This window comes from Oxyura jamaicensis, chromosome 2 (assembly GCF_011077185.1).
Source record: "Oxyura jamaicensis isolate SHBP4307 breed ruddy duck chromosome 2, BPBGC_Ojam_1.0, whole genome shotgun sequence".
In the NCBI taxonomy this organism is placed as follows: domain Eukaryota; kingdom Metazoa; phylum Chordata; class Aves; order Anseriformes; family Anatidae; genus Oxyura; species Oxyura jamaicensis.
Genome location: NC_048894.1, coordinates 85,481,321 through 85,497,164, shown reverse-complemented (window position 1 = coordinate 85,497,164; position 15,844 = coordinate 85,481,321). Strand labels below are relative to the sequence as shown.

Sequence of the window (15,844 nt, the reverse complement as noted above, 5' to 3'; positions counted from 1 at the left end):
TTTCTTTTCTTTTCTTTTCTCTCCTTCTCTTCTCTTCCCTTCTCTTCTCTTCTCTTCTCTTCTCTTCTCTTCTCTTCTCTTCTCTTCTCTTCTCTTCTCTTCTCTTCTCTTCTCTTCTCTTTCCTTTCCTTTTTCTTTTCTTTTTCTTGAAAGGCAATACTGTTCACTGATCTGAGGTTCAGAATTCCTAAATTCAATCACTAAGATATTTTATTTTTGAAGCTTTATAACTGTACACAGTGCTGTCGAATGACATGTGCAGGAATAACATTAGTTCCTCTTGGTATCTGTGCTATGCTTATCTCCATGGTAGCTAAGCAATTTAGAAAAGAATAAGCAAACAACTTATTGCTGCATACTTCTCTCCCCCAGCCCTCTTCCTACTTTTCTGTTGCTTGCTGTTAGTATAGACTCTGTTTTCAGGATCAGAAAATGCCAAGGTTAAGAGTCATGTAATCTAACAGCACAGAACACTTTGTCTCCAGTCCTTGAAAGTCCTGATCCTGCTAAAGCTAGTTATTCAGTCTGATCCTGTCAAACCTGGAATGAAGATGGACTGAGGAGTGAGTACTGTAACTACCAGGTATCATTAACACAGCTCCTCCCAGCAGCAGGTCTGTCAAGCCTTCTACTTCACACTTCCAGACCATAGCCCCAAGCCCTCATCCTGTTTCCCTCACCATGGAGCTAGTAATTCATGTTTCCCCTGCAGGACTGGGCTTCCCTCCAAAACCTGGGCCTCCTGCATGTGGGATGCAGCCAACCAACCCCCTGAAGAGCTATACTGGAGAGATGGGCTCCATCAGAGATGGAAGGCATGTGCTTCACTACAGCCACAGCCCTGAACACCAGGCTCACTTTCACTTTCATTTGCAAGTATGATGCTATTACATGACCCAAAATAGATAGAACCATAGAATGGCTTGGGTTGGAAGGGACCTTAAAGATCACCCAGTTCCAACCCCCCTGCCATGGGCAGGGACACCTCCCTCTAGACCAGGTTGGCCAAGGCCTTGTCCAGCCTAGCCTTGAACACTTTCAGGGATGGGGCATCCACAGCTTTCTCTGGGCAGCTTTTGGCAGTGCCTCACCACCCTCTGAGTAAAGAATTTCCTCCTAACACCTAATGTAAAACTCCCCTCTTTTAGTTTAAAGCCATTCCCCTTGTCCTGTCATTGTCTGCCCACGCAAAAAGTTGCCCTCTAACTTTTTATAAGCCCACTTCAAGTATGGAAAAGCTTAAATAAGGTCACCCTCTCACAGCCTTTTCTTCTCCAGGCTGAACATCCCCAGCTTTCTCAGCCTTTCTTCACAGGAGAGGTGCTGTGTGTGTGGCCCTCCCATGGACGTGCTCTAACAGATCCACATCGTTCTTGTGCTGAGGGCCCACACCTGGATGCAGCACTCCGAGTGGGGCTCACAAGGGCAGAGCAGAGGGGGATAGCCACCTCACCCACCCTGCTGCCCACCCCTCTGTTGATGCAGCCCACTATGCAGTTGGCCTTCTGGGCTGCAAGCACACACTGCTGGCTCATGTTGAGCTTTTTGTCCACCGGAACCCCCAAGTTCTTCTCTGCAGAGCTGCTCTCAATGAGTTCTTCTCCCAGTCTGTCCTCATGTGTGGGATTGCCCCAGCACAGGTGCAGCACCTTGCACTTGGACTTGTTGAACCTCATTAGGTTCACACAGGCCTGATTCTCAAGGGGGGCTGCTGGGGGAAGGGTTTCTCAGATAGGGACTGCTGAGTGACACCACGAGATTCCCCTCCCCAGCATGCCAAAGTCCATCAGGTTTCTCCCATCCCCACCAAATGAATATGTCTGCTGCTTTTCTCTTTGCAGGTGTGACCAGTAGTGAGACTGACCATGTATTCCAGAGACACAGATATGCACACCTACCATATGCACAGGACTAACATGATACATGGACCAAACAGTGCTTTTGTTGGCACCTACATGAACGCAACAGCACTCACATAAATGTAAATACAACTAGCTAGGTCATGTTCCTTCTCTCAGTTTATCAGGATTAACGTTCACTAATGTGAACATACAGAGATCTTCATTCTGCAGATCCAGAAGCACAGCACATTCATAAATCCTTTTGGTATTAGCATAGGCTCTAAGCCATGCTGATACCCACACCTGGGCTGTGGGCCATTACCCAGGCATTGGCTCAAACCTTCAGTCTGTCCAAACACAGGTCTTCTACTTGAAGCTAGTCCATCTTGAAGTGCATTACACACACACACACACAAAGAGTGAAATTAGCTTGGGAAATGTCCGCGTACCAGACTCTCCAGTAGGCACGATGGGCCCTCATGATCTGGGGTCCCTACTGCGGTCACTGACACTTAGACCACTCTGCACTCACACAGGACAGAGAGTGAGATTACACAGAAAAAATAGTGAAAAATAGGATTTAATAAGAAGACAAGACAGACTGTAGTGGGTACAGGCTCAGTCAGACTCATGTATCAACCAGCAGCTTTCTTTTACATAAATATCCTCCTTTATCCCCATTTTCCTCCATTTTGCAGTGCTTATAATTCTCTACACCCATCTTGATTCCAATATTTATCCACCCTTGTCCTTCCCAAATAAACAACCCACTCCAATTACTTTTTCCCTAGTGGTCGCAGTTTTAGAAAACAACATTTGGTATTTCTGATACTGTTACCTATTTCATCTAGGCCTTACACGGTATTGCTGGTGACAATGGTAACTTAGGTACTGCTTTCCATTTAAGACTGCAATCCCAGAAAGGTCCCCAGTATTCCCCTTCAAGTACCTGTAGAGCTTGGCCTTCTCTCACATAGCTCCCCGTAAGAACTTGTGAAATCCAGTCATTTCTCATGATGTTACTTTGCAAAGTTTGTCAGCAGCTTGCTCTGTTATTTGCTCTGTTCAGCATTTTCTCCTGTCATGTCTGGTATTTTCTCATGGTCTATTCTGTTGTCTAAGCCCACACACAGGGCCTAGTCATGTCCCTGCATACTTTAGTAGGGAATGTAATCCATAATGTGCCCCAGTGCAGGAATGTTTCCCTTGAATGGCATTACAGAAAACCTGATTAGAAAGGATTTCTGGAGGTCATCCAGGTGAGTCTTGAGAATTGCCATGGAGGGAAATTCATCATCTCTTTGAGCAATCTGTTTCAGTGCTTAACTACGCTCAGGGAGGAGAACTGCTTCTTTACATATAAGTGGTATTTCACTTGTTGGAACTTCTTGCTGGAAAAGTTCCCCATTCATATCAACAATATGTCTGACCCAGGACAAAGACCAGGTAAATCTTCAATCAAAATTAACCAAATTAATTAATGAAAAAAGAATTCAACTGCATTTCCTCATAGACCATTCCAAGAGACCATAGGGTTGTGGAGATATATCAAATACATTACAGCTTTCAGTTCTATGGAATCACTTCCCTGGCAGCAAGGCTGTCTCTTGTGCAGAGAAATGGAAGGGTACAGACTTGGGTTTAAAGCATAAAAGGCAGATAAACTGTTACAGAGATTTAAGCAAATGAAAAGATACTGCCAGAAATTCAGGAAAGGAATGATACAACCTGGCCAAGGATGTTGGCATTGTCTGAGTTGCTAAGCAACTACATCATAGTTATTCATTTCAAGATTAAGTAACTTTTGTAATTTAAGGAATGAATTACAGTGTACTCTGTATTATTTAGAGGAAACCAAAATATACTTCATAGTGATATAGTACTTCTCCTTCCTTTTTGCTGTACAGCAGTCTGCCACTAACATTTTAACACAATACTTAAGCAACATGAATTCCTTAAATTAGATTTGGATACCCAGACAGAAGCAGCCTTCTTTACTCAGTTTTTCTCCTTTCTTGAGATGTCTTAATGTCACCAGTCCTGAAGCTATGTCTATGACTCCAGTCCTCCTTTCTTTTTTGTTTCTCTATCTCTGTATTTGTCAGTGTATGACAGGAAGATGTATTATACTAATCAGTGTTCTACTGAAGGCACAGCATCATGTTTGATGCTTATGAGATTTATGACCTAAAATAAGCCGTGGGTCAGCACAGATGTTAACTAGCTCCAAAAATCCTGTTGGAACCATTCCAGAATACTTTTTTTTTTCTTTTATTTTTTTTTTCTTTTTTTTTTTAAAGGAAAATTGTTTACAATTCCCAATTTGCAGGACTGGAATACATGACAAAGTGTGTTCAGACATTCTGAAGATTTATCTACAACCTCAAGATAAATTAAAGAATTAAGTGACATTAAGAAAGATGCCATGGAGAAAGACACACAGGATAGGAAAGGAAGGTATTTAAGAGTAGATCAACAGCTGATTACACTTTTAGGTACAAGTATCTATTTATGCCCTTTTGTGATTTTTTTCACAAAATAAATCTGTACCATATACTTTGTAGTAATCAATAGATCATTATATAGATCTAGGTAGTTGATATGATTTTGCTTTTGATTGTACCTTCAATAAAATTGGCCAAATGATAATCGTTGACCAGTAAAAGCTGGAGGGGTCTTACAAATCTCAATAGATTGACATACACTGGTCAAGCACCTGATTCATTTCTCTTTGTACATCAGTCTCCTCGCGTGGCACTTCCCAACTGCTCTGTGGGGAAGGAAGATGATTTAACATTTGTTGTCTACCTGGGGATTTGTTTATTTATTAATAAGGGAAAGTTTATTCCGGGTGTTATTTGAGGGTGAACAATAGCAACAGAACTTACTCAAAGAGCAGTTCTTCAGCACCCGGTTGCAACATGAATATTTATCTGGCTTCACGCACAAGCTCTGAGCATCTTGGCTATGCTTTTCTCCTTCTGCAATATAACCTCCATTGTTGGGAGACTGCTGCCATAGCAACAAAGGGCAGCAGAAGGCGAGAGGGCTGACAGTCATGTATATAAAGCAGGTTGGATTTTCAGGCTAATTAAAAGGTTTTGTGTTCGAGGTCACCTTGTAAATGAGATATGATGCTCAGAAAGCTGCGGCCAATGCTGCTCAGCAGAAAGTGGAACGAATGCACAAAGGCTCTTTTGGTGTTTACCCTTTCTTGAACACAACCTGTAATTTTCATGGTAAGCAATTGCTGTGGCTCTAGAAAATTGGTTGCTGGGTCATCTTGCTAAATAGAGAGAAGTTGTTTTTTTGAGCCAGACTGTAAAAACATTCACTCCCGCTCTGGTGAGTGATTTTTATCAGTGGACTTCTACCCTCAGAATCTTTTCAACACACTTGGTAAAGGGCTTTACAATTAATTTTGACAAAGTCAGAATGAAATGGATATGAGCAGCTCTGCAAGTTAATGCTGCTCCCAGATATTTCATCATCTTGATCAGTTCAGAGCTCTTTCAGTTAAAGGCTGGCAGATTTGTCAAATATCCATGTGTATATGTATCCATCTGTATATGTAGAGCATCTCTAGCCTACCTGAGGAACAGGTATGGAGGTACATGTAGCCTTGCTCTTACTTTTGTTCCATATCTGGCCAATGTTGATGTTTCTAATTCACCTGATAAATCTGCAGCTATGACCACACTTGCCACAGGGATATTGTGAGAATTAGTGTTTTTCTAAGCACTGGATTTTTTCCTCTGTACAACAAAACTGGAGAGAAGAAAATGTAGGGCTTGTTTTCTTTGTTACGTGTCATGGTGTGGAATAGATGGATAAATCAAACAAAGCTCTAATGGCATTTGGTATGTAAGACTTCTGTAATTTGAACATGTAAGTAGGAAATATTTATTTCAGGGGCAAAACTAAATGCCAGCAAGCTACAAGGGCCAAGTGGTCCCTAAGGGGCAGGGAGCATGTAGATGGTGAGACCTCCCAGCAGGGCAGGGGGATCCATCCCACAAAGTGAGCAGAACGGGCCCAGCAATCATGACCAGTTTCCATCTGGTGTCCAGATGCTCAAGAAAGGTCACAGAGATGAGGCAGGTCCAGCACTCTTTGTGTTCCTTAGGTAACGGTAACAGCAATAGTTATATGTTTAGCTTTGTAATTCATCAGTTTGTAAAATTTGGAGCCCAAATATACAGGAGAAAAAAAGTATTTTTACTAATTGCTTCCTTTCTTTTGCTTTCACCATAATCTCAGTGAGTTCAAGCATGTTGTAATAGTAGTTCTTTCTTCTCCACTTGATCAAAAAAAGAGTGGAAAATGAGATTTTTCTTGTAATCTTAACGATCTGCAACCATGACTATCAACCTCTAGATGTGACAGAGCTTACAAGTATGCTGAGCAGACACAGGAAGTTCATTTATATAAGAGCTAAAGTTCTGTCCAAGGGAAAGGTACATCTATGAGGTTATGCATCTTCTGCAATATGCTTCATTAGAGAAGAAATTCCCAGGATGAGTAAAAAGCTGCCAAAAAGCTGCCACATAATTGATGCCTACTGTACTCTGAAAACATTTCTCGATTTTAGATTTTTTTTTCATATTTCTTGAGAGAAGAGCTCTGAAAGGAGAAATTTTGTTGATTTTTTAACATGCATCTCTTAAATCAGATTTGTTGTATTGTTTAATCTTTTTTTTTTTTTTTGGTACATATTCAAAGATTCCTTTAAATATTGTCACTTAATATGTGATGACCAGAAATGATATTAAATAGTCTTCAACCAAGACTTATTTAGTCTTAAGTGGTATTAAATAGTCTTAGACTAAGTAACATCTTATATTTGACAAGAGATCTATTCAAAGCCGTTTTTGTCTGCTGAAACTTCTTGCCTTTTAGGCTTTAACCATATCAGAGAAACTCTTGAGAATGTATTGGTCAAATGTAATAAAATAATAGAGAATAGTCTAATGTTTAAAATGTAATAGTACTTTGCAAGTAATAATAATCCTGAAGATGGAAATTCTTTTATATTTAAATGGTGATCTCTTACTTAAGCTGTGTGTTTCTAAGGTGCCTATGGGTAAAAACATTTATATCATTTCCCCTATAAAAATGTCACCTACCACTAATTTCAGTGACAGACTGTTAAGAGCTTCTCTTTTTGTGTACTGATGAGGACTGGAAATTCCCACGATGGTGCAGAAGTGGCTTGGTATATGTCATTACAGCTATACAATCACAGGAATTTTTAATCTTTAGCAGCATACAAAGTAAACATTTATGAATCTCAACAATTAACGTTATGAGTAAACGCTATTTTTGCAGCAGAAGTGATCATAAATATGGCCCAGATTCCCATGAAGTAACTTGTTAAATAATGATGTATGACAATAATTTCAAATCGCCTTTTCCCAGATTGTATATAAAGGTAGCTTCTTCTTCCTTTGAGGAACATTTGGAGAAGTTTGAATATTATAATGACCAAAGGACAAATACCAAGTAAATTAGAATCATGTTGTATCTATAGGAGTGGGAATACTACGTGCTTTTTCTTAGCACATAAAGGGACTTTTCTTTTAGGAGAGAGGGAGGAATTGTTTCGTAAATTTTCATTCTCTATGGAGAGGTATTTCTATTTTACTGTCTGTATTACGTCATGTTGAGAATAAATACATCTAGTTCTGAGCATGAAATATGTCACAATAGAGAAAAAAAAAAAAAAACTGATTTGAATCAACAGAATCACAGGAGCTGTTACAGAAGTACCTTGCAATGTGTGCCCTTCCATTATTTTAATTAAGAAAATATAAAGAAGGGTCTTAAGCGTAAGGAAGTAGTCAAAGCACATGCAGTAAGCACAGTGTTCCCAGAGCAGGGCAGACACTTGTGTCACCTTGACTCTGTTTCGCAGAGCTGGAAGGACACGTTTACCAGTTGCATAACTCCTGTAACAGGTATACTATTTATTACCTGTTAGAATTCACAGCTTTAGGTTAGGCATCCTATATATGAAGAGCTAAACAAAGCGGGGTTTCAAAGATGGGAGAAGGTTGGGGTCCCAAATGCACCTGCAGCCAGGTGAGGGGGCTGCTAGGAGACACAGCACCTGATGACCAGGACCTGCTGGTGGCCCACAGTGCAGGCAGGTGTGGCTGACTACGTCTAGGCCTGCAGCACCAGTGCTGGCAACTGAAGGTCTCTGCAAGGAGCACAGGGTCTCCTAAAGACTCACCCCATTCCAGACCAGCCCTGGCAATCCGTGGAAATGGATTTCAAAGCAAACCTGCTCCCCTCACATGGGAACACATCTGTCCATGTAATCATGACCTGTTCACCAAGGTGGCTCACTTCATCCTGCTCAGGGTGTTGCCCACATCCCCACAGGCCACCCAGCTCTTCCTAAGACATTTCCCAGTGCTCTGAAAATGCTTCCAGGCAGCATCATCAATTACTAGGGGCACACTTCAATGCCAAACTTCAGAACAAGCCTGTACGCTGTTCAGCTCAATACAGCTTTTGATTCTATGATTTAATGATTCTATGATTTTATATGACAGTGAGGTTGTAATGGCAGCAAAGTGAATAGCTTCTTCCACAAGGTAGAGGAGACTGCCTAAATCCCAAAACACACTGGCATTCCTGTAGAGTGACATGAAGGCAGTATTTGAGGATGAGAAAAGGTTGCTTACTGGACAATTAACCGATTTCAAGAGCTACCCAACTTCAAGAGCTTGCCACACTGAGCCCACCAAAGCACAGAAAATACACAAATCCTATGAAGAGCATTTCTCTTTCACCATCCTCTGCCAGAAATAAAAAATAAATAAATAAAAAATCTCCCCTGCCCCATGCTGGTGCTCTTAGAAGTGGAAAGGAGCAGAGACATGAAGAAATGATTCAGCTCCATAGCTGGAGAGGGGTGCTGTGACACAATGAAATAACACACACAACTTGTTTTTTTCTGTTAAGGAAATTTTCAGGACACAAATATTTAATATTCAGAACGTTAACTTTTGAATTCTCTTTAGTGTATTGATATTCAAGTAAAAAATTCTGTTTCCAGTGAATCTATAATAGCATCCCTTTCCTCCTCACCTCTTCTTTTCCCATTAGCAGTATGTTTAAATCCCTACTGTATAAAACTCCAGTATCCCACCAGTAGTTTCTACAGAATAAATAGCATGGCATATAGATATGGAAAGAACAAAAAATACCTACACCATATTAAGCTCATTAGCTCTGAGATGATCAACACAGTGCTAGTCAGCATATCAGCTGATGGAGACATCGAATTTTTCAAGCCCCACACACCTACAATGCGAATTTCTGATAGGACTCTCACATTAATGGCTGAGCATTGTGTGATGCTATTGCAAATCAATACACTAAGCCTGAAATTCAAAGTAATCGTGTGTAAAAACTAATTTGAAAATGAGGACTAGATTTTAAAAGATATTTAAAACAAATATATATATATATATATATATAAGGTTTTGAATGGTATCACAGCAAATACCCCACAACCAAGCCAGTTACCTGCTGTCTTCTTGTCCTAGAAACATTTCACCTGCCTGCTGCCGATGATCTTGCTCTCCAGCTCTGCTGCCCAACGCATGACAAGCACCTTAAAAACATTCTGCCTTCTGCTCTCCTGCCTCATATTCTGTCCACTTTCTTCAGAGCTGGCAGGTGCCAGTGCTTCAAGAATTCCTCACGCCCTTGCAATCCCCACCCAGTTGGGGGGGGGGGGGGTTGATGTGCTTTTTCTTTATTGCTGTTTTCTGCCAAGTTTGTGCAGTAACATTGTGGAGTGAAAAGTGCAACTCGTGGTTGGAGGTATTACAAGGAAAAGGGTATCTGCATACTAGGGCAAGGCAGAGTAGTATCAGGGCAGAATTAGATCTCTTTGGACTCTGTTGTGGCAAGTCTTCAATAACTAATTCAGAGGAACAGACAGTCTTCTCAATTTTTTTCCTTTTGTTACGCCAGTCGGGTCAGGAATAAGTTTGCTTGACGTTACTGATGCTCCAAAGGCTTTACTTCATCAAAGTAACTAATAATCGTAATAGACATTATGCTACTTCTTTTGTGATAACAAGTTTCTTGAATTACTTGATCTGTAAAACTATGTGAAATTGAATGTTAAGTATCTTTGAAACATGAAACACATTTCAGTCATAAAGGGGAAAAAAATGAAACTGTCTTCCCCTTCAGCAAGGTCAAGTTTTTATATGCAAATTTGGTTACTTTCACTGTAAAAGCAGTCTTCCGCACTATTCCCCTGAGTAGCAATCCCATCAAGATGTTTTCTTTCAGGACTGCCTTGCATATAAACAGTAATAGATTTCACAAATGAGTTTGAATCTAACCAGAAACACTTCTTGTGGTAATCACTGATCCCCAGAATCTCCTGCTTCGGGTATTAAAGCTTTCCCCACAAAAAAGCAAAATGCCAAGATTACCTGTAAATATAACTTGTAACACCCAAGTTTTGATACCTATTTCATTTCTACCACTGACACTGATAAATATGAACTGAAAGCTGTGTAAATGAGCATTCTCTAAAGAATAGCATACAAGTTTATTTTTTTTCAAATTTTTATTTGACAACTTGCTTAAAGAAAATGAACAAAGGCCTACATTAAATACTACACAAAATATTAACATTGTCGAGGAGCTCATCCCTGATTAAGCTCCATTTCCACATCAGTCATCTGCACTGCAGCTTAGAGAACAAAACACGTATCCAAAGGTTTTCTTGGCTGTGATTCATTATGACACATGCAAACTGCAGCCCAACAGGCTCCTGTTCAGCAGAATTTTCCAAGGTGAACAGAGTGAATGAATTGTTTGTACAGTGATAAAAAACATTACAAATTAAAAAAATCAAGTAAAATAAATATATTTCTCAAAAACAAATGAACCAACAACCCTGGAGAACGCTTTTCAGAAGACAAAAAACAGGATTTTCTGTTCCGGAAATGCACTTTGTAGTAAATGCTATACAATCACCTGCAGGTTATCAAAGCATCTCCAACACCTTTCAGGAAAGAACAGCCAAGTACCACAAGAAGTTTCAACAGCAATCTTTGAGTGAAAGTCTTCATAAAGATGCAGTAGCTTCAGACCAGAGCCATGAGCTCCTTTAGGTCCTATCAAGGCCATTTGTAGTATAGTTTTTAATGAAGTCTCGGATACCCCACCTCTTCGTCAATGTTTTTATAAAGAGTGGTAAGCGTCAATTTATAGAATTGACATTTTTAGAGTTAAAGGCCAACTTAAGGAGGAGGATCTTCTCCTCGAATAGCTTTGTACTTTGCCATGTCTTCCGGGAACACCTTCGTAAGTTCTTGAATTAACAAACTTTTAAATTTCTGGAAAGAAAGAAAGAGAACATTATGTCAAGAGAAGAGAGATAATAAATACACACACTCCCACCTGCACCATTTAGATTTAATCTAGCAGTGTTATCCAATTAATAGCAATTTTTGTACATTTTAACATTTCAGTGACCTAAAACACGGGTATCAAAAAAGACCCCAGCCATCCAAAGTAATGTTTACAAGAGTCAAAGAAAACACTAACATGAAATCCGCTAGAAAAAGGATCAAACTAAGATGCTTTTAATTAGCCATAAATTAACTAGCATCTTCACTTAAGAAACATAAAGCAGTGGTATCTCTCTGGTATTGATGCACCAGAATATACCTGTCTGGGGTCTGGTCTCCCTGTCTCTAAGCAGTTTCTTCGATGCATTATAACTTCAGGAATAAAAATTTGCAGAAAAAATATGCTGGAATCAGAACCTTAAGCTTCAAATATTTTTTTTTCCTCCTTACTTTTACCTTCCTTTCAGATGCTTTCCATGAATTTCTTAGGACAATTTCAAGGACATAAAAGCAAGAATCCCTCCCTGCTGCAACTGCCTTCTCATCTCCTGGGATGGAAAAGAAAGTACTGAAGAAGTCCTACACATTTTATTTCCCTTTCTAGTAGATGATGGTGCTGGAAGTATATGATAAGTAAGTGGCATTACTGAAATTGAAGAAAAGCATGTAGTCCTCTTCCCCCCATTACCCGTCCAAGATCACCCAAAACTAACAGGAAGTCAGATCAGAATGGAAGCCATTCAACTTGTTTTAAATACAGTCTCCAGAACGTAACCATGAACACTTCCAAGTTTAAGACATTCTGTTCCAGCCATACACCCTTCATTGTGAAGGTGACTTGTTTAGATGATGTTATTGATGCAACGCTGATAAAGGACATGCCCACTTGATTTGATATGTAATCCCCTCCACCTTTAAGAAGGAACCCACACCTGCTTCAGAAATGCGTAACTGTTCCTACAACTTTTACAAGCAAGGTCAAAAGAAAAAATGCTGAAAATATACAGATATGCCCACGTTCTGCAGCATTCTCCACACTAATTTTAAAATCAAGACTAAGAACATTATGAAACACAAACACCCCTTTCTTTGAACTTCCTTTTCTAATTTTGCCATTCAGCGGTAGTTAAAACCGTATACCAGAATGCTTAAGTTCTTTCTGGATAAAAGTGCAAGTTCAAAAAACCCTAAACACTGGCATACATTTAAAGTCATTCAATAAAGACTAACTTGTGCTCATATAGACTATTAAAAATGGCAAACATGCTAAGACCCATTCAAGACTGTAAAAATACCCCTTCTGTTTTGCTTATTTCTAAATTTACACACGTCACACTGTTACAGATATATAACAGTGTGAGGTACCCATTAGTATTCAGAACACAAATAACAAAAGAGATCTGCAACACTATATACTTTTAGTCAAAATGAATTCATAGCAGCATCTGCATCTCCAGCTGTGAATTGCAAGCTTCCTGTACTCCTGTACTGGCCTCTCTGTTAAGGCACGCAGACGCAGAGCAATCCCTAATGCAAATCACAACGGAGGATTTAATAACTACATAAATGAAATCCTTTCCCCCATATATATCTGGGGAAAGGACTGAACAAAATACATTACTAATTTCATTATTTCTGGCTTACCTTCATTGTGTCGATTTTTCCTTTTACTTGCTCATTTTTAGCCAAAGCTCGCTCCAGACACTCTTTGGTGTAAAGCTGAGGGTTGCGACCTTGATCTATATATCTGAAAATAAAAAAGATACTGCCTAAGTGATTGCATTAGCACTAGAAAGTTCTCCAAGGAACAGAAGTACTTGTTCTGCTTTTTTTATTACTATTTTCTGAAACGTGAATTTTAAAAACCACCGTTTACATTAGTCACTTTCAAAATATAACTCAGGGAAGACAGCAAGCAGCTGTCTAGATATGCTGTTTTAAATCTTTGCTTCAAGTGAACCTGGATCTTTGAAAGAATTATCAAAAATCTAATACTCAGCTCCTCTCATACAACAGGTATATATGAACGTATAAAGGTATATCCTTCCCTAGTAACTGCAAGAGTAATAACTATAAAATAGTTTCATTAGCACATGGTAAGCAATCAACGTACAAGACACCAAGCAACTCAAGGAACAAGTATATGTACAATATTAAACAGTAAAAATTGTATCAGCTCTTGAACAAACAAACATAACATAGCAAAATAAAAATACGCTTAAGTAAGGGAAATTCCATCCCTGAATGAAGAAAACAGAACATTCAGGAGTACTATCATAGATAAATAAAGAATGAAAGGCCTATGAGAAATCCCTATACAGCTAACAACAAACCAGAACATTGCAAACCAATGATATTTTTGGTTTTACAAGATGCTGGCAATTTACTAGTCTTCTGCATAAAAGCTGCCTTGTAAAGCTCTCCCTCTACATTCACAACTTTACTTTTAACAGTTTAATCTCCAACAGGAGGAGGACTGCCACTAGTGAAATTAAAATACCTACGTACTGCCCTAATTTATTTTTGTTTGCAACTCTACTACCCTGATTCTAACCTAGTGTAGAAGTGCATTTCCAAAATGAAGGATTACTTACTGGCCTGCTAGACGGGGCAGAAGCTATATTACTGCCTGCATGTATAGTGTCGTACAACGGAAGTTAAAAAACACATATGAAAGAGGTGAAATCATGTGTATAGTTTATCGTTCCCTGGTACCCTCCTAGGATAGGATTTTGGGAGGAGGTGCTGCAGGAGGCAGCCGGCAGGACCCCCAGCACCCACCCCAGGCAGGAGGGCACTCACTCGAACACCTCCAAGGGCACACCGATGTCGTGAAGCTGCTGCCGGCACTTGTCGATATCCTGCAGGCCTGTCACCATGAAATTCCTGCGGGGAGGAAACGGGGCAGGTCATGAGGAAAATCGGGCACCAGGATGGGATTTGGGTCATTCTGGGGTGGGCTTGGGGTGGTTTGGGTCGGTTTGGAGGTGTTTTGGGGGTACTTGGGGTCGGTTTGGGGGCGTTTTGGGTCGGGCTTGGGCTGTTTTGGGGCCCGTTCAGGGGAATGGGTCCGCGCGGGAGGCCTCACAGCTTCTGGTTGAGGCCGGCCTGGCTGCTGGGCTGGAAGTCGCTGACGATGATGCCGAGCTGCCGGATGTTCTCCACGAACTTCTCCAGGTGCTCCTCCAGCGAGTCGAACTTCTCCGACATCGCCATGGCCGCCGCTACCGCCCCGCCGCCGCCGCCGCTTCCGGCGCACCGCGCATGCGCGGGAACAGAGCGGCGGGGGGGGTCAAGGGGAGGGGCGGGGAGGGGCAGGGAGGGGGCGGCGCCCCGCCCGCCCCCCCCCCCCCCCCCCAAGCCGCCCAAGATGGCGGATCCCTGTCAGTCGCTGCGAGGCCCTCACCCTGTTTAATTAAACACCTAATTAAGCAAAGCGCCGGCGTTGGGGCGCCGTGCTCTCGTTACCGTGAGGTTGGGCGGTGTTTCACATCGTGTCCTGGAAGTCAGCAGCGCGCTGGCTCCTGCGGAGCACCCCCGCACAATGGCCGTTTGTCATGTACGGTGGCGTTTTAATTGCGCTTCCCGCTAACCGCTTCTACAGCTGACAGAAAATGAGCGCTAGGCAAAAATAAGATCTGTAGAAGCTAATTTACACAAGTCGGTATTTGCTTTGGGCACTCCCAATTTATCAAATACATGACTGAATAATGAGAAATATTTTTACCCCGAAGGTGAATCGATACTAGATTATATTTAGCATCTTTTATATAAATGTCAGATAATTGGAGTTTGACAGCGTGGATCATTCAGTAGCCCGCGGCACTGCTTTCCTTTTTATTTTTATTTTTTTTTGATACCACGTAGCATCTCTAGGAATTTTTCAGTAGCCCCCAGTGGAGTGGGATGCACGCATTGCGATTAATCACGTCCGTGACAAAATTGCCAGCACCTCTAAAAATGGCAAAATTTGTGAACCCACTCCTAACTCACCAGTTTCTGTAGCCTTCCAGACATGGCCTGCTGCATCTAATCTCAAAATGTCTTTCTGCCTGGCTTCCCTAATACAGTCTTTCCTTCTTGTCCACTTCTATAAAACTGTTATAATCCCCTCTCTTCATGGTTTTTTGATTATCTTTTTCTCGGTCCTCAACAAATACAAGCGTATGGCCAGTAGCTTCAGATCAATGTTTAGTGCTAGAACCTCTCAGCTTCTGAGTGGTTCCCTGTTGTGTGTTGCCTTGACATAAAACCGAAGCTCCTTTTCATACCCCGTGTCCAGCTCCCGTTTGTCCCCACCCTATACAAGAGGCTGAACTCCAGTCCTGACCCCCTCACCGTGCAGAGCCCACTCCTTTCTTGAAAGATTTACAGAAAGGCAGCTTCATGCTTTGTCCATTACTGCCCTTTGCCGTATCCTAGCACTTGACTGCATCCTGTCAAATTCCTCCTTAAATTGCCTCGGTACCCACGCTGTGCGCTGCTGCCTGCTGGTGCAGGGGTCACCTCTGTGAAGTCCTTGCACAAAGGGACCTGACTCGCAGGTGAAGGTCATGGCCGCAGCTGGGATATGGGTAACTGCATAGAGCTAAAATGCAGATATTTTCCTGC

General features: G+C 41.2%; 1 protein-coding gene across 1 annotated transcript; it reads right to left on the bottom strand.

Annotated features, from left to right (window-relative positions):
- Window positions 1–10,424: 10,424 nt before the first annotated feature.
- MED10 (mediator complex subunit 10) lies at window positions 10,425–14,508 on the bottom strand. Its single transcript, XM_035318988.1, has 4 exons — window positions 14,322–14,508; window positions 14,036–14,119; window positions 12,878–12,980; window positions 10,425–11,218 (listed from the first exon to the last, which is right to left on the bottom strand). The coding sequence occupies exons 1-4, from the start codon at window positions 14,447–14,449 to the stop codon at window positions 11,123–11,125; spliced, it is 411 nt and encodes a 136-aa protein (XP_035174879.1). The 5' UTR covers window positions 14,450–14,508; the 3' UTR covers window positions 10,425–11,122.
- Between the last annotated feature and the right edge of the window lie 1,336 nt (window positions 14,509–15,844).

Excerpts from the sequence above, each read along its gene's own strand:
- MED10 (XM_035318988.1), bottom strand. The coding sequence starts at position 14,449 with ATGGCGATGTCGGAGAAGTTCGACTCGCTGGAGGAGCACCTGGAGAAG. Across the intron at positions 14,120-14,321 it reads GCCGGCCTCAACCAGAAGCT|GAATTTCATGGTGACAGGCC; the intron begins GTGAGGCCTCCC and ends TCCTCCCCGCAG. Across the intron at positions 11,219-12,877 it reads GAAAAATCGACACAATGAAG|AAATTTAAAAGTTTGTTAAT; the intron begins GTAAGCCAGAAA and ends CTTTCTTTCCAG.